Here is a 22,769-nt window from a genome sequence, read left to right as displayed (position 1 = left end):
GTCCAAACAAACGGGAAACAGCTTGTGTCCTTGCTAAGCAGATTATCAGGACAGGGTGAAAAGGTTCTTTCTGGAGAACAAAAAGCCACCAGAATGAGTGGTAATGCTGGTGGAGCACGAGGAGAGGGGAAAGGAACACCCTGGAGCCTGCAGCTCCCCTCACCACACCCCTGAGCACCGGGGGAATGAGGGAGAGAGGAGTCAGCTCATGGAACAGCTCAGCTGGGACCTTTCCATGGTTCTCTCACACAGCAGCATCCCAGTGCAGCTGTTGGTGTACCCAGGGATAATCTCAGCCTGAGCAAATGGATTATATAGGAGGGGAAAACTCTCCTGCAGAGCAGAGTGAAACCTCTGTGCTGCTGCTGTTCCTGAGGGCTCTGCACTGGGATCCAGGGTTGGGCTCTCCCTGTTTGAAACAACCAAACCTGCAGGACCCCCCTGTGAAACCATCCACTCTGCTCCACAGACTAATGAGTGCAGGCAGCCAAGTTCCTTTCTGAAGGGGAAGGAAAACTTGGACTGAAAACTCCGCTGCTGCGTTTGCAGGCAGGAAAATCAGCTGGGATGAGCCAGGACACCAATCTGCTGCTGCACCCCTTGGGTGGGAGGAACAAAAAGTGGGCTTTGTGTGCCGGTTCAGCCCTGAGCACAAAGGATAACTCCGTCCCGTCCTCGGGCTCTGCCACTTTGTGGTGTTGCAGTTAATGAATCACCTCAGGATTTGCCAGCCCGTGGCTCGAGGGCGTTGCGTTGGGGAAAATCGTCATCCCGAAAGCGCGGGCAGTGATGGATTTGTGCGTGTTTAATGAGCAGTCGCTGAGTTTGGTGTCTCGGCTGTTCTCACACGCCAGGTGATGCTGCAAAATGCTGGTGGTGGTGGTGCCGCTTCGCTCCGAGGGACCTCTGGCAAGGAGGCAGATCCAACCCTCTGGCAAGGAGGCAGATCCAACCCGCGGTGCCCTGGCTGTTGTTTCCCGGCGCTCTCCAACAATGGGCAGTCGGGAACAGCTGGGCCGTGTCTTCTTTAGACAAAGCCACCGTGGGGCTGAAACCTCCCAGTGCCGGAGCAGAGCTGTTGCCCTGGAAACGCTTAACTAGCACGTGTTTTATTGTTTGCAGCAGCTTTCCCGGGGTATTTGCAGGTGGTAGGAGATGCTTTCTTAAAGAGGGGTCACAACCTCGTGAACTTTCAGATGTCGCAACAAATTGGGGGACAAAAACATTTTTTTTGTCGTTCAAATGGATTAAGTAAATCTCATTATACAGCCTTTGCTGGGGGACAGACGTGGCTCCCAGTTTGATTTTTAGCATTATATCCAGATGCTGATACAAGCATTTCTGCTGGCAAAGTGTTGTTTTCAGATCGTGGATTAAGACCATATTCCAGTAAGATTCCTAATAAACCCAGGGAGGACATGCAGACATTAAATTACTGTGACTTTCTTTTGTCCTGGGTTTATTTGAGCTGTGGGTTGTTTGACTGTATTTGATATTTTTATCTTAGAAGTGCACTTGGATCTACCAGATTTCTTAGGCTAATAGATCTGAGGGTTAATACAAAATTATCAGTGAACATGGAAAGGATGGTGACAATAAAAAAATAACTTGCTCAGTATTTTAAGTTGGAAAACTTAAAGTATATTTACAGACAAATGTGCATTTGTATGTGCATCAGTAAGGAGAGGAGCAGAATTTTGTCAGTAGGAATTACATCCTAATTTTTCTGCTAGACCAAAATCAAAAGTGGCTTGCAAAATATATGTATTGCATTTATTAAAAAAAAATTGTTAGGTGGTTCCACAGGAATGTTTCGTGTTACGGAGTCGTTTGTTAAGAGGAGACAGTCCCAGGACAAAAGAGTGACAAGTAACATGTGACACAGAATAAAAATGGGGTTAGATTTTAATAAGTTCAGTGAAATCCATCCCTAATGGAGTGGGATGAAGGGAGAGCTCCCTCTCCTGTCTGCTTGATAAAATTTATAGAAGCTGTTTGTGTGTTTACTTGTACCGAGGCATAAATAAAAATAATACCTAAATGACGTGCTGGGAAGCTTGGAATCAAAGGCTTCACCTCCCTGAAAAGTGAGTTGTGGTCACATCTGACTCTCTCCTTTTCCTGAGATATTCTGAAGCCATTCTGTGGTGTGGGCAGCAGGAAGTCTTGTTTTGAGGACTGTGTAACCTGGTTTTACAGTGTGCTCTAAACTGGGCATGAAACAAAACTCCCCAAGCCTGGACAAGGAACTGTCCTGATTTTAATGACAGTAACTCTCATCCCAGTGGCAGGTTCAAGCCCTCAGGATCATGGTTAATAATTAATTTATTTTTCTAATATCTGGAGAGGAATGGAAGTGTTGAGGGCCTTCCTTAGTGGAATTCATTGAATGGCACACTTTGGAGCTGGAGTTTTCTGGAAGGTGAGCCCATTTTAGGTGTTCCTGGGCCGGCCCATCTGCTCCCTTTGTTCCTGAGCACATACCTCATCTGTAGCTTAGATACCCCTGGGCCTGGGCCCTATCCCAGGCACATGTGGAGAGAGGGAGGACAACGTTTCTGCTGCTCACAGCTGAGCTTTTCCCAAAGATTTGCCACAGATCCACAGCAGTGAAGAGTTAGAGCTACTGGTGACTGGATGAGAAGGCAGCAAATAAGTCACATTGTTGCTGTGATGCAACTGTGGATACACCTGTGCATTTTATAAGAGTTACAGTGTTTGTGGTTCTCTGTTAAAAGGCTGATTTTCCAGTTAGTAATGGATTTTTTCGGAGAAATGTGGGCATTCCTGTATAGATCAGTCACCAGCGTGACTTGGTTGTGAGCTCTTGTTTTATGCTCATCCCTCACACTGTGCCAGGACTGTGGTGCTTGATGCCTTCAGCACCTGGGCTCGTGGCTGAGGGGGTGACAGCTAAATCCAACTGCATTTTGGGGCAGACAGCTAAATCCAACTGCATTTTGGGGCAGACAGCTTTCCTGCCAGGCTCTCTGCCTAGTTGGAGTTGGGGAATGGAAGTTGGTCTGAGGCAAGAGAAGGTGGGGAGAAAAGCAACAGGTTGTCCACTCAGCCTGGTCCCCCCTCCCTTCTGTGAAGGGGAACAGCCTTAAGTAAACTAGCACTTAAATAAATCAGCCACATTTCAGGCCAGAATTTGGATGAGGAATGAAAGAACTATTCCCATTGTTCATTGCCTTCCTCAAAGCCAGTTTTTAATGCACAAGCCAGGTAAAAGCACTCTGAAGCACAGCCTGCCTCCTGCACGCCCTGAGCTGTATTCATCAGGAGCATCACACTGGTTGTGGCTTTACCTTAAGATCAGTGTGATATCAATTAATAAATAATTATGGTGAGGAATTTTTTGACCACTTGCTTGTTCTGCTGGAGGTTTTCTGGCAGCAGAGTAACCCAAACTAATCATCTGTGTGCAGTCACACCGCTGCTTCGCTGCAAACCAGGACTGGTTCCTCCCCTTCCCTCTTTGTACCAAACCAGTTTTAAGTCTTTTACAAAGCAACTTTGACTCCAGACACAGAAATGAACCCACATTGAATTAATTATATTCTGTAAACTTCAGAACTCAGTTATTTCATTTTTCATAGTTCTGACTAAAAAGCAAACGAGGCAATGACAGAGGCTCGAGTGCTGACAATAAAAAGATTGTATTTTGCTGTATAATTACTATCTCATTAATTCTGGCTGTTGAAGAGCAGCTGCTAACTGTTGGTACCAATTTACTTTATGACTAAACCAATGCTCTTGTTTAACAAATGAACTGACAGTATTTTTGGGAAAGAAGCATTAGGAGCATTTACAGGGCTGTAGCAATGATTAATAACAGCAGTAACAGTCCATTTACCAGCTCCCCCACCCCGAATTTAAAAGTCCAGACTTACCAGAAACCATGGCTGCAGGATGGTCACCTTTGGGCCGTATCTCTCCAGACTTCAGGACTGTTTTCACTCTTCTCACTGACATTTGCAGTCACTTTGGACACTTCTGTGCTGACTGACGTGAGCCTGGAAACGACTTAAAAAGCAGAGCCTGGTGAACGCTGCTTCATGCCCAGACCCTCTGCCTCGGCTCACAGTTCCCCAGCGGCGCTTCCTCAGTGCTCTGAGAGCAAAAGAAGGCGAGATGGAGAGGAAGGGAGCTCTGTCCTTGCTCTCAGGTCCCCCCCGAGGTCCCCGGAGCGGCACTGAGACCGGCACGGGGGCACAACTTCCTTAGGTCGGGCCTACTGTGCCGCCGGCTGCTCCGCTTTAAATAGGGAAGCATCTGCTCCTCCGAACTTTCGGAAGCACCGCAGAGATAGAGGAGAGTTACAAGGAAAAGACAAGTTTTCTATAGGAAACAGCCTGGCAGTCCACACTTTGTTATTCACTTGATAAGCAGAGTCTTTTTGACAGTCCTAACCTTCTAAACTATAGGTCCTGCTGAGCCCAGCGTGAGTCAAACGCTGGGTACCATCTGTCAGAGCTTTAGTGGGGTTTTTTATTCCCCCCCTCTCTCCTCTTTTACTACAATCTGCTGAGAGGGGCGAGGGATAGAAGTTGCTTTGCTGCACTTAAATGGGAAAGTAGGGAAATTCAATCAGAAGCATTAAAGAAATCCTGCTGTTTGCAAAAAAAACTCGGGAGGCGCTGGGCAGGAGGACAAATTGTTCTGTGTTCCTAAAGATTTTAAAAACAGGTACATGTAAAAAACATGCCTTGGGAAGTGGCATGTTAAAAAGTACATGTTAAAAAACATGCCTGAAACCCCAAACTGAGCAGGTGATTTCAAAAAATGAAGTTATATGAACTATGGTGTTAGCAGGAGTTTTGAAGTGATGCACCCTTCAGAGGTTTTTCCTAAACAAACACTCTGAAAGGATAGTTCAAATTTCCCATTGATGGACATTTAATAAGAGGAGCTGGCAGAGAAGAAATGCCCCCCTGCTGCACTGGGAAAGAATTAGCAAGGGGACATTTTTATGTCTCATTAGTTTATATTCAGCCCTGAAGTGGCGCCCGCTCTGAACTCTGCCAAAGTTTGCTGCGACTTCAGAGGCACAGATGAGTGTTTGCCCTTAACATGTTACTGACAATTCCCCACAACAGAGGGTTCCTGGGTCGTTACAGACACGTGCAAATGAGTACAGGACAAAAGCAGAGTGTGATTTTCCAGGGCTGGGTGGGAGGATGTGCCTGCAGAGCCTGTGTGGCTCCTCAGGGTGCAATCAGCATCCCCCCCTACCTGCACAGACTCCCCAAGAACCACAGACAGCACTAATACTTAGGAGAAAGGAGTAGAAAACTGCTTCAGGGTCTGAATTTTAGAAAGCAGGAACTCTTAATTATCTTAAGCAGCACTCATAGGTCTCCTTTTACTGTCGTGTTGTTCTGTCTCTACTGACTTGCCTCACATTATTTCAATTTGTGTTTATTTAGCAGAAGAGATCTGTGGCTGACTGTGAGTACAGATTGAAAAAGCTCTATTATTCTATCTTGCCATTAGAAAAGGTCAGCAGTGTGATTTCAGTGACTGATTCTGATCTCCTTGCAATTTTATACTCAGGCAGTTTTGCTGAATACACTGTCCAGCTCTTGGGCTGGTGACATAGTTGGGGAGAGGATCGTTTTGATTCAGAACTTGGTGTTCACTTTTCTGGTGATAAGAGACATTAAACTGTACCTTTTGGGCACAAGCAGGTAGTCACAAAAGCCTGTTGTGGTGTGTGCCAGAAGGAGTTTAAATAAAGAAGTAACTCCAAGGGCTTCTCTGGGGGCAGCTGTACCTGTAGCTGTCATTGTCTTTGGATTATGGTTCGAACAAAAGGTGATGTTGTGACTTGCCCAATATCAGGAGGCTGGTGTGGCTGTGTGTAAAGCACATGTTTTTATAGATTCTGTTGTCATCCTCCCTGCATCCATTTGTTGTGGTAACAGGCGAGGACAAAGCAGAGCTGAGCCCCCCTGTCCCTGGTGCCGAGGGGAAGCTTCAGGCTGAGCAGGCAGGGCCAGCAGGAGGGGAGAGCAGGGGCAAACACACCAAGGATGGCCATCAAAGCTCATGGTTTAATTGCTCTCTCACCACTAATCTGTATTTCTGCAGCGTGAGGGTGCGTTTTCCCCTCGTGTTCTGTGGCCTCTTACGCTCTTCAGTCACTCCCTGAACAACCTCTACATTCCCGTGGTTCTTTTTGCAGGAGCTCTTGGATTCAGTGCCCTGTGTGCTGGGCTGATCTCACCCCAGCAGTGCTCTGGGACACGTCTCTGCCGGAAGGAGCCTCTCTGGGAGTGAGCCCAGCCCGTGGCAGGATCCCTGTCCGGGCTGTTGGGAGAGGGAAGGACCCTCCCAGGTACATCCCTCTTTCCCGGGGGGGAGCACAGGCCCAGGTTTTCCCCTCTCCACAGGCTCTGGAGCCGCAATAAGCCAGAGCACCTGTTCTGTGCCCGCCCCTGCTGGGCTGGGCTGTCTGCATGTGCTGCCACCGGGGTCCCGGGAGAGGCACTGGAGCCTCTTAATGGCCCAGGGAAAGCTGGCAGGGCATCACATGGGCACTCCCACAGCAGTTGTCTCTCTCTCTCCTCTTGAAAACACCACAGTTATGAGGGCAAATCACATCCTTTGGATGGAATTAATAAAACTGCTCGAGAATTAGTTACCCCTCAGCATTTCAGGCTCCGTGTGTGAGGCAGCACAGCTTTCCTGGTTAAGCTCCTGGGCTGTGTGAATATCACATTATTCCACTTGTAAGAATTTTTGGGAGCAGTCTGAAGCATTTAATCTGGTGTAGCAGTCCCTGGGATATCTGGTATTTTATGGCTGTTTAGGAAGTGGCATTTACTTTTATGTTCCATCAGGCTGCAGTGGCTTGTGTTGGGAAAAAGGATATTTTTATTTCCTGTTGTATCTCAGGTGATACAAATACTATCATGTCTAACATTATGGAACTGACTAAAAATGGGCAAATATATATGGGTTTAATACCAGTTTATTCTCTCCTTTGTTACATTAGGAAACTTTTACACCCTTTTGCTCCAGAAACTTATTGGCTCCAATGATTGTTTTGACACAGACCCGTTTAGTGGTTATTATTTATTACTGTTATATTAGAATTGTGGAGGTCTCTTAGGCTTCTCTTTAAATTTTCAATGCTGCAGGAAACCTCAAGTCCATCCTGATCCCAGAGCCATTAATTTTGGGGGCAGAATTGCCATTAAGTGAGTGAGCCCTGAGGCCTCGTGCTGTGGGTATCAGGTGATGGCTTCAGAAGATACAAAGGGAAAATATATTTTCTGGAACAATACACTTCCTCTTTTTAGAGCTAAAATTGCACCTCAAAGCTGACCCAATTTCTGCATAAATATGCCCATTTCTGAAGAGCACTAGAAAAGGAGAGTTTGTCTTCATTTGTAGAAGTTATTTAATGAGTAGTTAACAGAAGTTTGTAATTTGCTGTCAGAGGGAAACGTTTCCCTGGCATTTGTAAAACCCAGGGAATAGATGTTTGCCATGTCACACTTATCCCTCAGTCCGTGCTTTATTGTGGGATTAGGCTCTTCCTCCCCGTTTTTCATGCTGGATGACAGGGAATTGCTGTCGGAGGTACGGGGTGGTTACATTTGCATATGACTGCGGGAATTTACACCGATACTTGGCTTTCAGCCTTATGCAAATTGCCAGCATCCAATCTGGCAGAAGTAAAATTCCTGACCTTTTAAATGTTCATTTCCGAGTGTCCAGCGGCATCGCTGTCTGTATTTTACACCCCTGCAATAATGCTTTGGAATACTTGGAGTTCCTCAGTTCCTTTCCTCCTGGCAGAGGTTTTTCACTGCAAATCGGGAATTACTAACTTGTGCTAGAATTTAACCATATTTTGTGCTTTCTCTTCCACGAGCTGCTCAGTCCTCTTTGGGGAAAGCCTCTCTTTCACTTGTAAATTACTCTTAATTAACGCCGAGATCATTTTATTTGCATATAACTTTTTTAATCTCGTGATTTGCTCTGGAAAGGGCCACGAACTTGAATAGTTCAGTCTTTAGAGGGTCCCCTTCCAACAGCCTGAAATTGTCCTTAATAACAGGAGCGAGTTATTAACGCTCCAAGGTTGACCCGCCCTTTATCCCACAGCTCCTTCTGTGTGTCTCCTTATTGATCTGACTCCCGCAGCTTTTTGTCACCTGGGAATTAGCAATTCGATGTTTTATTTGACCATTTATCTCTTTAGCAAAATTGTTGCAATGCCTTTGACCTTTCGGAGTGTTTATGACGAGGGGTTTGCAGTTAATTGTGCTCGTAAAAGAGTAAAGCTCACATCGGGTTTAACGTGAGCAGGGAGCCAGCCCGGACCTCCTGACAAAAGCTTATCAATCTGAGGATTTCCTTTATTTTTAATAGAACTAAAAGAAATCAAACTCCCGTTTTGGGCACCCCCCTAAATCTGGTGTAAATCTGCATGCTGCCAGCAGGATTTGTGTGCTCACCCCGATTGCCTGGGCTGCTGCCTGAAGATGGAAATCACTCACAAAACCTTAACATCACTTAGGAAGGAACTGGGAAAAACTGAATTCAGTGGGAGAACTGGGTGAAAATTCACGAAACAGGGCAAAACCCTCACTGATACAAATTCTGTGTAAATCAAACCGGTCCCTTAAGGGGATTATTCCCTTCACTAGTGAGATATTGGGGTGTGTGTTCATGAGTGACTAACTCCCAAAGTCTGTTCTTTCCCCTGCTCCCAGTTATCAGGGTCGAACGCGGGGTTGCTGCTTTTCCAGCTGTGCCTTTCCCACCGCTCCCGTGCACGTTCCCTGCACTTCCCCGGCCTTTCCAAGGCCTCCCTTTCAGCGATAAGGCCCGCGGTGCTTGGCTTATTCACATCTGCTGCTTTCCTGGAGGTCAATCCAACAGTTCTGCATTCAGGGAGTAATGGGCGCTTACAAAGGAAAACAATTATTTCACTTGAAATCTATTGATCTGGTTCCTGTGCTTCGCGGGCTGTTTGGGGCGCACAACAGTTGCTTGAAACAATTTGAGATCAATCCAAGTGTAACTGAATCGATAGATGAGCAGGGCTGAAATGCACTGCTCCTGGTTTTTATAGGAATATAGGAATATGAGAGTGGAAATGAGCAGCTCTCGTGTATTAGCCACAAATACCACTTAGAGCAGGAGTTGTCCAAATTTCAGCTCGGGGAAAGCTGGGACATGAGTAGTATTATTTTAAAAAGAATTTATTTTTTAAAGTAGTGTTTAAATTTATTTTTAAATAGCTTTTATAAATACTTCCCAAAGAGTTGGACTAATTTCTGTTCCACTCTGAGTATCAAATCACCCAAAGCTAAATTTGCCAGGCTTATGATATTGTTCAGAATGTTGCTACTTTTACATAATTTTGCTTCAAGGAGCAAAACTTACCTATTTATATTACACCACTTTCACAATAAATACCAGAAATTTGTGGGTTTATTACCATTTCTCTATATTGCCAATATATTGCCAAAGTTTGGGTTTATTTCACTGTTTTTTTTTTTCTGTTTGCTCCAGTTCCCTTTTCTGTTGCGAGTTTATCCAGGCAGAAAATTTGTGCCCATTGAAAAGAAGTTTGAAAACAATGGGTGGGGAAAGGCAATCGGGGTATCAGAAGATGGGCTTTGACATTAACTCTTTGTCTGCTGCCAGGGCACAGCCTGGCAACAAAAAAACCCAAAGGAGCAGGGGAAGCTTTGGTTACAAAACATTCCACATAATCCTTTGGTCCTGCTCGTAGGAAACGTTGCTTTGGAAATCTGGCCTGTAAAACCTGACAGAAATCTGATGGAAGGGTTCTTTCCAGATCTGTGGAATGTTCCTTCAGGGATAAGAACTTTTTGGGATCTTAACAAAGGTCATAACTGATTTTCTGAGTCCTCCATTTTGGCAGGCAAGGAGAGCAACTATAGTCCTATATATATACATATATATATTAGTAATTAATAAAAAGGGACAGGTGAAAAGTTTCAAACTCTTTTTGTGCTTTTCTGAAATTCAGTTTGCTTTAGGAAAAATCGAGCTTTTGCACCCTGCTCATTTGCTTTCCTAAAATAATGATCTGACCAAATGATTGGTGGTGGTTGTCGGGGCAAGTCTTGCCTAAAATGACTGATTGCAGCAGAATATTCTGCTAACAACACCAGCACGAAGAAACTCTAATATAACACTTATTTTAGTGTCTTTGAGATCATCAGTATGGGCCTGTGACTGGTTATACAGAGAATTTTGTATCTTTAAAAATACATTTTTACAGGTTGGGCAGCAGGCAGGAAAGGCTTTCTGCTTTCTGCTGTTGCCCCCTGAAATTCCTGCTCTCAGCAGCAGTGGTGCTGTGCCTGGGCTGCATCAGATGATGCAACTCTGCACGAGGTGGAAAGAAGCTTTTATAATGCACTGAAGGGTATGAGGAGAATCAAACTTTGTTCCTTGGTCTTAACATTGGAAATCTGAAATAAAGCTCAGCGTTCCTGCTGGGGGTGAACAACAGCTATGATTTGGTGCTGAAATTAGTGTTGCTAAAGGACATCACCCTGCACAAGCTGTTGGTATGAGTGGTTTCATTATCTCTGCTCTAAAGAGTAGGCAAAACCTTTTTTTTTTCCCCCCAAACCAGATGTTCAAGGCTGCTGTTGGTTTTCCACCACTGCTTATTGATCAGCCCCACAGAGATGGTCTGCTGGACATCAGAGCAGCTTTTGGGGGGTTGAACAGCCCTGGACCTGGTGGGTCCAGAAAAGCCTCTCCCATTCCTCCACCATCCTACACCTCATACTCCAGTCTCCCCCTGGATAGAACTCCTCTAAATGCAGGAATAATCTCTGTTCATCTCTTACCTCTGGGTGTGTTCTGCTGGCCAGGCCTGGAGCTGCTGCAGTGCAGGAGGGAGCAGAGGGGAACTGTCCTCCCAAGCCTGCCCTGGGAGCAGCTGGGCTGGGCCAGGCTGGGCCTATCTCGTGTGCAGACCTTCAGCCCTATCTGGAAGTAACACAGCTTCCCCCAACTCAGGCTCCTAATCTGAGGCATAATTTTGGAAAGGAATATTGGAGTTAATATTCAACCTGTTGGGTTTTTTTTCCCTTCCACCTTTCTTCATTTGGACGTTTTCCAGTTTAGTGGCCGCCCTCAGAACTGCAGGGATTCACTGTGGGGTAACTAGCTTTGATGGGGGCTCTCATTTAACACACAAGTGGAATATCACAACTCATTTAGGGAATAGACTGCCACAGGCACTAATTAGAGACTGTGAAAGTCAGGAATCATGAGGACCAGTGAATCTGCTAATTAGCTGGGCTTTAAAAGCTGACAGGAAATCAAGATGTGGAGGGTCATGGTGTGGAGGGAAGGACTTATCTGCCTCCTCTGCCTGGTGGAAGAGAGAGTTGTCCAGGCTGTGACATTACAGGTCTCATCCTGTTTGTGGGATAGACCCACAGGGAATGAGGTGGGAATGAGGGGGCAGTGGGGTATCCCGGGACTCCCTGTGTGCCAGGGGCTTCCCAGAGCTCTGTGATCCATACTCTGCCCAAACAATGCCAGGAATAGCCACAGCCAGTCCTGAGGAAGTGCAGGATCAAGGATCCTTTCAGTCAGGCCCAAGCTTGTGGTAGTCAGGGATTGAAGAACTCATTGAAGAACTCAGATTATAAATATTTCCTGGGAAATACTCGCTGTGTGCACAGTAAGGAAACACTTACTATAAATGGGAAATTATTAGGGAAGATGGTGTATTTCTGAGATAATGGGAACTTGTCACCTTTTCCTGATCACATTCTGTTATAAAATGTGTCTTTTGCTTCAAGAACCATTAATGGTGCTTTTTAAAGGCCCAGAGTTAAAGCACCAGCTCTACACTACAGCTGGAATATAGTTATTTCCATGTGATTAACACAGCAGTATTTGTTGTAGACAATATATTTAATTCTTTAGGAAAAGTGGAGAGTGATCTGGGAGACACTCTGGTTCTAATAAAAAGTCAGAGCAGTTCACTTAAGGCTTCTACCTGTGTATGGCCAGTTGATATTTTGGGTCCCAGTTTGGAGAAGCAGCTTCAAGCTTTCTTTTTTTTTTTTTTTAGTTTCCAGAAAGCCTGTTCTAAACTCTTCAAAACAAGGGCATTATTCCTATTAACAGTAGCTGAGTAGAGAATTTGTGACAGAGAAAACACACCTGAGGGAAGCGATGGGAAAGGGAGGTGATAAGAAAAGTGGGGGAAATGGAGAAACCCTCAGGAAACAGCTTCAATATTTCGGGTTTCCAGTTGTTCTCTTCACCTAAAACTTGTGTGATTTTGGAGCTACGTGGGCACAAACACAGAGTGACCAGGGCAGAGATGAGAGCACATTTTCAACGTTTTCAGAGTCTTTTTTTCAGCCTCTGCTCGTTGTAAAACAACCAAAGGAGCCCAAGAGGAAGATTGCAAAGCACCCAAATGCCTGTGAAGTCTTCTCCTAGTCTGTGCCAGTCTCAGTGTTTGCAGATGCCAAGTGTGTCCAAATGACCCTTCACAAATCATTAGTGATGGTGGAACCTGCCACAGATTTACTGAAGGAAAAAGGAGCTGAAATTTATATTTTATTAGAGGGTTTGGCCAATTTTGTCATTTAAATCTACAAAAATGCTTGTAGGTATATCCTCACTGTGGCTCAGTGGGGCAGAAGAACTTGTGCTGCTCCAGGCATTTGTGGGGAAGTGCTCGTGACTCCTGTGCCTGTCCTGCTCTGCACCAGCTCTCGGGTGCTTGGGAAGCAAAGGAGTTAAGGAACACTTGGAGTAACTTGAGGGAGAGAGAAAATGTGTGAAGTTCAGAAAATATGGATCACAAACAGTTGAAAATTCCTGATTTCCTCACAGGAAAAAAAGACCTGCTGCTCCTTTCCAGAGAGCAGGGAGGCTGGTGACTGGTGGGAATAGGAGGGGCAGGAGAAGGAGAAGCATTTCTGTGTTTCTAAACTGAAAACCTCTTTACAATGAGGGTGGTGAGGCCCTGGCACAGGTTACCCAGGAAAGCTTTGGATAACCCATCCCTGGAAGTGTCCAAGGCCAGGTCAGACAGGGCTTGGAGCAACCTGGGCTGGTGGAATGAGATGATCTTTAAGGTCCCTTCCATCCCAAACTGTTCTGGGATTCTGTGATGAAAACACAGCTTTTCATAGTTTGATTCCCTTCCACCTCTTACAGATGGAAGTTATATATGGAATTTTAGCTCTGGGGTTCCTGTGTCTGGAGCACAGTCCCTGTAACACATTTCTCCCAACCTTGATGGAGTTGTCTGTAGTGCTGACTACCAGGATTTCTCTTTGGGAAGTGATATTTGAACTTTGGAGGCAGCAGTTGCTGCACGTGGGAAAGGGAAAGACTCTGCTAATCCTGGTTGCTGCTCACCTGTTTGATGTGATGGTGGGACAGCAAGTGCTCAATAATTTACATACAGTGCAATCCAGCCCAGCAGAAATGCTGCATTTATTGTTCCATTTAGCCCCATTTGAACTGATTGATCACCAAACCTGCCGTTTGTCATCTATCAGCACGGGGATTATTTATAACTTCTGCTGAGCTCACGGAGTAACCCATCAATCAGCCAGCTGAGCTGCACTTCCCTGATTTGTAATGGAGATTTTAATGAGCAGGACCTGAGCCTTTATTTAGTTATTTATTTTATTTTGTCAACGCTGAGCTTGAGGGGAGTAGCCAGAAGATACAAAGCTGGAACTAAGGCTGAGGAAGAAAAACCCTCCCTTCTTTTCCCCCTTGCGTTGCATGACTGACTGTTACTATTGCAATATTTACTTCAGTGTACCACAAAAAGCCAAGATAACACTGTTAATTTTGGTAATGGGCTCAGTGGTGCCCAGGCAGCCCCTGGGGACACTAAGTTTGGAGCAGGGGCTGAGAGCCAGGCCATGCCAACTCCAGTGCTCCGGGTGGCACCTGAACCTGGCACAGCCCAGCAGTGTCCAGGTACATCCACTCCTGGCCCTTCCCTTCCTCTCCCATGCTGGGATTTTAGGGGCTGGCTCCTGTTCCAGGCAGGCTCCCAGGCTGAGTGCATTCCCACCCTATAGAGCTCATCATGCTGGAGACTCTGCTGTGCTGCCAGCCCACTTCCCTTCCCCAAATCCATGGAAACCCCTCATTTATCCACACCATCTCCCTGGCTTTCTCTGCAGTTCAGGCCAGGCTTTCTCTCTCCTCCATCCCAACTTGCTCCTGACGCTCTGGCGATCCCATGGGAAGCCTAAAGAAGGAGCCAGGCCTGAGATACTGAGCAGTAAAATCCTCCCTGGTTAAAACCTACAATCCCAAATCATTCTTTTGAGTGAAGAAAATAACATGGAGGCAAATGAAACAGAATATGGGGGTGTTGGCTCTCCTAACAATTTATTTGAGTTGGAATATTGTTTAAATTAATGAAGAGATCCCAGAGTAGGCCCTGTTTGGCTGTTGGTGACTTTCACACCTAATCACTGTGCAACCTTTGTTAAAAATGGCACTAGTATTGAGGAGCAGAACTCATAGTGTGGAGCTCCCAGGGCCCATCCCCTGCCTGCTCCCTTATTAACATGAAAGAAAAGGAGATGGAACATAAAAAGCTGAAGGTCGCCCCCACAGTTGTCTCAGTGGCAATCTGTGTGACTTTAACCCTGGTGGGGAAAAGTAATTACCCTTTGGCTCCTGCTGACCTCAACTAACCTCTGCTGAAGGACCAGAGAAAATAAAGGCTGACCAACAGCCTGCCCTCCCTGCCCTGTGGTTAACCTGCTCTGGGAATGAGGAACACCCTCCACAATAGGGCTGGAAAATGTTGCCATGGAAATATGGTCGGGAGAAGAAACAAAAATCTATTACAATTAATAGTGTTTTATTAGGTGGCTGCTGGAGAACTGGTTAATCCATGGGAGTTGCTCTATCTGGAGATCTGGGGTCAGAAAATTTCAGGTGGAATAAAAGAGGCAGGGAGAGGCTCCTCTTTAAAAATTCAGGAGCAGTGAGAGGGCTGGGGTGGTTTGCAGGAGATAAAGGAACCCGGGAGCTGTTGTGCCCTGTGAGGATGGGAAACGGGAGCAGGGAATAAAGGCACTTCCAGTACCTGCAGATGGGAGCTGCCAGCTCTGCAGCTGGGCAGGAGGGCACTGCTCCACCAGTGCCAATAACCAGGGGCATTTTCCCTTTGGATTTCTGTTTAATTCCCTGCTCTGCCCCGGTTGGTGTTGGGCAGGATCCCGGGCGGGTCGTTCCCGTGGGAGCTGCTTTGCTTGGAGCTGCCAGTGCTGCACCTTGGCACGAGGAGCTCAGCAGTTTCTAACAAATACTGGTACTTCCTTGGCCACACAAAGGCAGAATTTGGGGACACATCAAAAATGTGGCTGTTGCTGATCCACAGTATTTAGTTCTTAGAGCACAATAAAGCATTTCAACCCAGTACATCCTGTGACAGTTCCTTGTTCCTGGCACAAATTACTTTCCCTCACCTCAGAAAGTTTTCAATGTGTCTCTCTAGGTGTGCCCCTGAACAACTTTAAATCCCCCTGCTGCTTTTAGAGGAATGAGGCACTTCAGCGTGTTCATCTGAGGACACACAGTTGTACTTGAATATTTCCTGGTGTTGAAAGTGAATTAAAAATAACGCCTTTGTTAAAACAAAGTCACACACCAGCTTCCTTTTTTCAGCCTTGTCCCAGAGAACAACTATTTAAAATGCTAAGAAGATGTTAACAGGAATACTTTGATTAGTGTTACTGATAAGCTCACATTAGTGTTAGTGGGAGCTGACTGTGTGTTTCTCCTAAGAAAAGCTGAAAGCACGTGAAGGAAATGAGCTGCACTAAACATCAGATTAAAATCTTTTCAAATGGTAGATAAGATTTTTTTTCCCCTCCAGTATTTTTATGTGTCATTTTTTTTCCCCTTCCAGTATTTTTATGTGTTATTTTCTATTAATGGAGCTGTGGGTTTTCACCAGGATAACACTCCCCAGTGGGTTTTCAAACGGGGATTTGCAAAGAGAACAGAAACAAACGTTTGTTGGTGCACGTGAAGCATTAGAACAATGTCATTTCAGTCACCTTTCCCTAATTGCAGCACTGCTAATCAGTGTTTGGAGTTAGTTTGCCCCGGGGAGCCCCTGAGCCCAGAGAGCCCTGTTCCTGTGCAGGGCTGCAGCACTGACCGTGCACCGGCCTGTGAGGCTTTCAAATGAGCTCTGCTCACCTACTCAAACGCTTCCAAAGGCTTTGCTCAGGTTTCTGTGACTGCATCATTCGTGTTTCAAGTTCTCAGGACTGCAGAGGGGCAGGAGGAGGCAAAACACCCTCATTAATTTCCCCCCAGAATTCCCGTTCCCTGGCTCCAAACAACAGTGTGTGGCTCACCTGGCCGTGGTGCTGTGCAGAGCCAGGACCTCTTTCCTTGGCTGCTTTGCTTTTTCCCGTGGGCTGGTGCCAAGTTTTCCTGGGATTCTCTCTCCATTTCCAAAGGGTGCAGGTCCACGGTGCTCAGAACAAAAGTCAGGGAAGTCCGTCCTCATCCGTGGAGTTTTTGTTCTGTTTATTGAAGGGAGAGAGAAAGCAGAAGGAGAATTACAATCATTGCTCCAAGGTAAGCCTTTGGATAAACTGCTCTCTTCCAGGACTTGGGAGTTGGAAAAATCCCCTTGAATTATGCACAGCATTTTATTTCTGCAGTAGAAGTTGATGTTAGGGTGTGATTTTATTTCTACATCAGAAGTTGGTGTTCAGGTGCCTTCACCCGTGGATCGTGTTCTGCCAGGCTTTGTTTGGTACACAGCCTTCATCTATTTTAGCCCAGCATAATTCTAAGGCCTCAGAAATGTCTTAATTTATCAACATTTTCATTTGTGGGATTAATCAAGACAGAGGAGTGAGGGATGTAGGAACCATTAGCAGTTGAGTGTTTGCCACCAGAAGAATTTTCTAACTGAATTAAGAGTGAGCCGTGTGTGTTTATTCAGCTTTAGAAGGTGTTTCATACTTCCAGGCTCTGAAATATGTTGTTGCCTGCCATTGTCAGCTGAGTGGGAAAGGAAATACTCTGTTTGCAGGGGATTATTTCCCTGCATTCCTTTATTTTGCTGTGCCCATACAGGTGTATGTGCTGTTGTGCTGAACACGGGGTAACTCACAGAAAAGGGGGAGCTGGGGAATTAAACAGAATTGTTTTAATTCAACTGCAAAGTCTGGTGACGTGCAATCACATCCTTTAGAAAACAAAAACCTGTTCACACTTAAATTTTGCCCATATGTTCATTGATATTTTCCCCATCGAACACACAATTGTAGTTTGGGGGCTCCCGATTAATCTCACGAGCATTTTGTCACACGTTTGTTGTGGGGAGTCAGAAAGGGAATGATTTCTGCTTTATTGGATCTGAGAGATTCCCAGACATCTATAAAATTCAAGGCTTTCAAACATCCCACAATTCTTACAGCTTTAATTGCTCTAACAGTGCACAACTGCTGTATTTAACTAGTGGCCTCCTATTGTTCTATGGCATTATCTAAAATATTCTGCTTCTCAAGACAAATACTGACAATACCGAGGCTTAAATGTTGGATAAATGTTACATAGCAAGAAAAGAGAATTCCTTCAGCCGTCAGTGGTAATTGTGGCAAGAACATTAATTACAACAAGATTACTTCATGGCAAACTGTGCTATTGAAAGTACTGGAGGAACATCTGATTCTGAAAATGTAAATCCAGCCTCAATATCCGAGGCACTGCAGAAATGTTTACGGGTTATTTTAGCAGTTGGCACACACCACAGAGGAGGGATTTTTAATAAAATACTTTGACATTTCTGCAGCAAATTACTGTCACTCTAAAGTCACCTCCTAGATATTTATTAGGAGCACAGCAATAAAGCATAGAATATAGTTTGAGATAAGTGTTTATTGGTAGCCTCCATCACACAAACAAGACAAGGAAATCTTTATCAGGGTGGGTTTGTTTTTAAATCAACAGCAGCATTAGATATCCTAAAAGTTAGCACAGTCATTAAATACCTTATAGTGCTGTATCCCTGGTAATCCAATTTACACAACTCTATTCTCAGCAGAAACTCCTGGGGTACAAGTAGTTCTCTTCAGTGAGCCCTTCCTGCTTTTTCTCCTCATGAAGCAGTGATGGTACATTTTTATCCTGTTGATAATTTGACCCTCTTTAAACTATTTCTCGTGGCCCCAGTGGGCTGGTCTGGATTAGGGTGGAGGTAGCTGGAAGCCCGAAGGACCGCAGCCCATGGCTCGTTCTTCCTGTGTGACCGGCCCTCAAGAGCCACCAGAGCATCATTATTCTGAGAAAAGCTGGTCCAGCACATATTCCACACCTTTGCTACTCCTTCCTCCACGTCCTGCAGTGCCAGGGAGGGGGATTATTGCTGCGGAGGAAAAAAAATCTGCCCATGGTGGAGGAATAATCACTGCAGTCCAGCTCCCCCCCACACCTCAGCCTGTGTCTCCTCTCTGCCTCCCTGTGTTTGAGGCCCCAGCTGATTCCGGCTGCATCCATCCATACATAAATCATTGCCCTTATTCTATTGGTTACATGGTACATGGCAAGTATTGATTTTTTCCCTTGCCTCATTGCTGGAGAACCCTTGGTTTTTGTGAGGCTGAAAATGCAAAAATTTACTTGGTTGTTTTTTTTTTTTTTGTCGCCGGAGAGCTCGTCAAGGGGCAAAAATGACAAGCGAGGAAGGTGCTATTTTAAGGGCTTGTGTGGCTTAAAAATCTTCTCCTTCTCTGTTCCCCTCTCCCTTTGCCTGTGTCCCAAAAAGTCGTGGCTTGTTTAATCCCTGCTGCTTTAGGTGGGCTTTGCAGCCTGAGCACCAGGGGAATAAGCAAACAGAACCGGGGGCCTGGCCGTTCTGAGCAAGGCATTGCTTAATTATTAAAAGTTTAATTATCTTCTGAAACATCTAAAAAAAAAAAAGATAAAGAATAATATGAAAATAACACCATACTCCCAGGCACAGGATGCTGTGGAAAAATGGACATTTGTTTCCCTTCTGCGTAACACAGAGATATAATATTGGGCTTAATTCTTGAGATTAGTCTTTGTGGCATTTTGAAACCTATTTACCAAGTATTTATCAGGGAGATTTCTGGGTCAAAATAATTTTTGTCAGCATTCAAAGCTGCCTGAAAACGCCTCACAAAAGATGGCACCTCGTTTCCTCGAAAAAAAGTGTTTCTGAGGAACACAAAGCCCGGGTTATGAGGCAGAATATGAGATGTTCTCCTTCAGCAAGAGCAAATTCCCTGGTATGAGACTCTCTCTTCCCAGGAGCTTGGTCCAAACCACACTGGAGTCAACAGGAATGTTTTCATTGACTCCGTAGGTGCTGGATCAGCCTCGGATTACACAGAAACTGAGATTTTCCTCTTTTTTTTTTTCTCTCTTTTTTATGCTTTCCCCCGTTTTGAAGAAGCAGTGAAATGGGATAGGATGGGTGGTTTAGAGATGGGTGCAGAATATTATTATATTTAACATGATCTGATTTTAACACTTTTAAATGAGATGTACTGAAATATGTATTTTCTTTAATTCCTGAACTGCACAATCTGAACCCTGTCTGCCTTATGACATTCCCAACTGCTGGATTTTGTTTCTGTGCTCATTCAAACCCCGTTTCTGGTTGAAGTTCACTCTTTTCTCAGTGCAGAAGGAGGGTTCCTGGGCTGGTTGAGGCATCCTGAGGTTCTCAGTGTGACTGGAGGAGTTCCCTTCTCCCAGCTCAAGGGGATAATGCAAGTCTGAAGTTCCTCCAAGACTTGGTCCTGTTCACTGGGGGTTTGGAGCAGAACTGGCTGCAGAATTCCTCCCTGGAAATTCCTGAGGCTTAATTGTTGAAATCTTCCAAGCTGAGTTGTTCCCACATCACAGCTTATTGTGGGAGGGTCTGGGGACAAGGGAACACCCTTCTCTGCCCTGCTTTGTGACACCAAGGTGGCATCAGAGCAGCCAACTTCCATCTGCACATCTCCCAGGGAGGAAACAAGTGTTGGTTTATTCATTTCCTGGAAAATGGACACGAGAATTACTGAATCACAAGAGGCAGAACAAGAGCAACCAGTAATTATAGCTTTGGAAATCAGGGTTGAGGACTTTCACCCTCCCAGGCCTTCAGAAATAGGTGAAACAATTAAAAGCTCCTGCTCATGACACATGGGGGAGAAATTGCTGCAGGACCTCATGTACATGTGGAGGTTTGACCCCTGTAATGCAGCCAAGGGCAGAGCTGTGCTTAGCAAGCCTTAGGCACAAAAGTGTTTGGCTCAGCTCAAACCTGGATGTTGCATTTTCTTAAAAAGAAAGTAAAAAAATAAAAACAAATCCCAGGCCCAAAAAGGGAAATAGTAACACCAAGTGGATTTTGGAGGAGGACCTGCCTCTTTTTCTGTTGTGCAAATCACTCTCTTACACCCAGCAAATTAACTGCACCGCTGGGGAAGTGTTGTGGATTTATCCATTTTAATAAGAGTGGGATATAGTGCCCCTTCATTTAACCCATGCTCAACGCTGCATAAGATCCCAGGAAACTTATTCAGCAATAATTTTAAATCCCATCCCTGGGAAGAAAAGGGGAAAAAAAAAAAAAAAGAGCTCAGGACTCTACAGTTGGAGCCTGTAGTTGCAATAAAATCCAGGAAAAGGTTATTTTACCTGAATTTATCGCTTAGCAACCAAGAATCCACCTCCTGAGACTGCAGCCTCTGGGTTACCAGGGAACTGGCCGTGACAATTATCCAACAGCTGGCCCAGGAATCTCCATAGCCTTTAACCCCTGTCAGCTGAGAGGTGGGCTGCTGGCAGCCACAAACAATGGGAACACACCCTGGGATTTTCTGGAAGAGCTGAGGGAAGGCACAGCTGGATGGATCCTCAGCCGACTGCTCCAGCGCGCTGAGAGGGGCTTTGGGGCTCCATCCCTGCCCTTGGGCTCCAACAACTCAGGCCAAACTGTCAGGACAGGCTCTGCTGTTGGGAAGGGCTGGGAAGTGGGTAATTAGGAAGTGTGGCAGTGATTTGACAAATTTTTCCCGTTAAATAATTGCGCTCGTCTTGATTTTTTTCTGAATGATAATTCCACTGATTGTCAACGAGAGGGAACACTGTCATATATCCAGGTAATAGAGGAATGGTTTGGAACGAGAGGAAAAGGATCATTAACACTGGGAAGATGAAAGTAATGACAAAAAGAGTGCTGAGCTTGGGTATTGAGAGGAGCTTCTCGACAATGAGGTGGATTATGGCTGGGGGTGGCATCCCAAAGGAAATAAGGGAAACCCCCATCTACAATGTGTGGAAGGGAGCTGGGAACTGAGTATAACGCTGGGAATGTTCTATACACTGCTGTGGGTGTCAGGCCTTGCTCCTTCCCCCTCTCTTCCATTGCTACTTTCTGTATTTTATAACAAAATGACAAGTTTTGTTAACAAAGTTACAGCTGGCAGCAAAGCTGCACCAGTTTGCAAATGCAGCATTTGACACTGTTGCTTCAGAGCCCGGAGAGATCCATGGCCGTGCCTCTTCTGCTGCCTCCTTTTAGTTTAGAATAGAAATAGGAAAAAGCTTTGGGAAGTCAAGGGTCCCCTTCCCGTTTCCAAACCCAGGCGTGGAGCTGGCTGGGCTGGCAGGAGCTCCTCTCTCCCTGGAGGATCTGTGCAGGTATCCAGGGAGGGAGCCTTTGGGAATCTCCTGTCTTGCTGCTGCAGGCTTCCTGCAGCATCTTCTACTTGAAAGAATAGAAACTGCTCTGCTACACTCCTTTATTTTCCTTTTTCTTCCCTCTTTTTATTTTCCCCTGGCACATTTCATACACCACAACGGTAAGAACCAGCTCAGAGCTTCTCCCCCAGCTTTCCACTGCCAGCAAGTTCACAAAGGGAACTTTCCCCCGGCCTCTTGTGGCCAGAAACCTCCTCTTTGGCACTCTTTGCCAATCCTTTGGCACTGGAGGATTCTTTGACCCCTGGGCAAATCAGACTGCACTTGATTGGGCTCCCTCTGCTTTCTTTTAGGTCATTTTTGAAGCAAAATTGGTAACATTTCCCTTTTCACTGCACACAACTGGGGTAACTTTTCAGGCTCTCAGGCTATGGGGGAATTTTTGGTTCCTGAAGCAGGTTAAAACCCCCAAAAGCCACATCAGCATCATCTCTGCTGATAGAGGGACATCACTGCACACACAAACAGCTTTCCAGAGGGAAGGGAATGCTGAGGGCTGGGACACACCTGCTCCTCTTGGGAAGTGTGCAGTGAACACCTTTGCCCTTAGAACTTAAATCACACCTTTCCATTACCACTGTGGGTGACAATGGATATGGGAAGGCTTAGAAAATCAGCAAAGACCTTGGAAATATTTATTAAACAAAATGGAAGTGTGGTCTCTTGTCAATAATAGGTGACTTGTCACTGCCATCATTACAGTGACTTCCTAAGTCTGCTGTGGGTGTTTGGCCAGGTTTGTAAATTCTGCTGCTGAGGTGTCCATGGGCATGAGGAATGTGGATGTTTTCCAGGGAGAACAGAACAGTCTCCAACTCGTCACTGCCTTGGAGAGTGAATCCTTTGCTGAGCACCAAAGGGGCTTTCACTCCTGAGCTGATTATTGGCTTGTTTGGGTAGGAAGGAGGGGTGGGAGATCCCAGCAGCTCCATGTCCATGTGGAGCTGGATCCAGGGAGCTGTGCTGGGACACGGTGTGTGCCCATGACAGATCCTGGTTGT

The 22,769-nt window shown here is 45.6% G+C and overlaps 1 protein-coding gene across 7 annotated transcripts in view; it reads left to right on the top strand.

Moving 5' to 3' along the window:
* The window catches only part of CCDC85A (coiled-coil domain containing 85A), a 190,049-nt gene that overhangs the window by 82,632 nt on the left and 84,648 nt on the right, over positions 1 to 22,769 (top strand). For 3 of the 7 annotated variants that reach the window (XM_027693253.1, XM_027693254.1, XM_027693261.1), the window contains exon 2: positions 16,497 to 16,617. The exons of the other annotated variants lie outside the window; for them this stretch is intronic. In XM_027693253.1, the coding sequence (XP_027549054.1) occupies positions 16,497 to 16,617 (121 nt within the window). The remainder of the gene's footprint in view (positions 1 to 16,496; positions 16,618 to 22,769) is intronic. 7 annotated transcript variants of the gene reach the window in all.

The sequence above is a fragment of the Neopelma chrysocephalum genome, unplaced genomic scaffold (assembly GCF_003984885.1).
Source record: "Neopelma chrysocephalum unplaced genomic scaffold, ASM398488v2 Primary Assembly neopelma1_91, whole genome shotgun sequence".
NCBI classification, from domain to species: Eukaryota; Metazoa; Chordata; class Aves; order Passeriformes; family Pipridae; genus Neopelma; species Neopelma chrysocephalum.
This window is presented reverse-complemented; position numbering and strand designations above follow the sequence as displayed.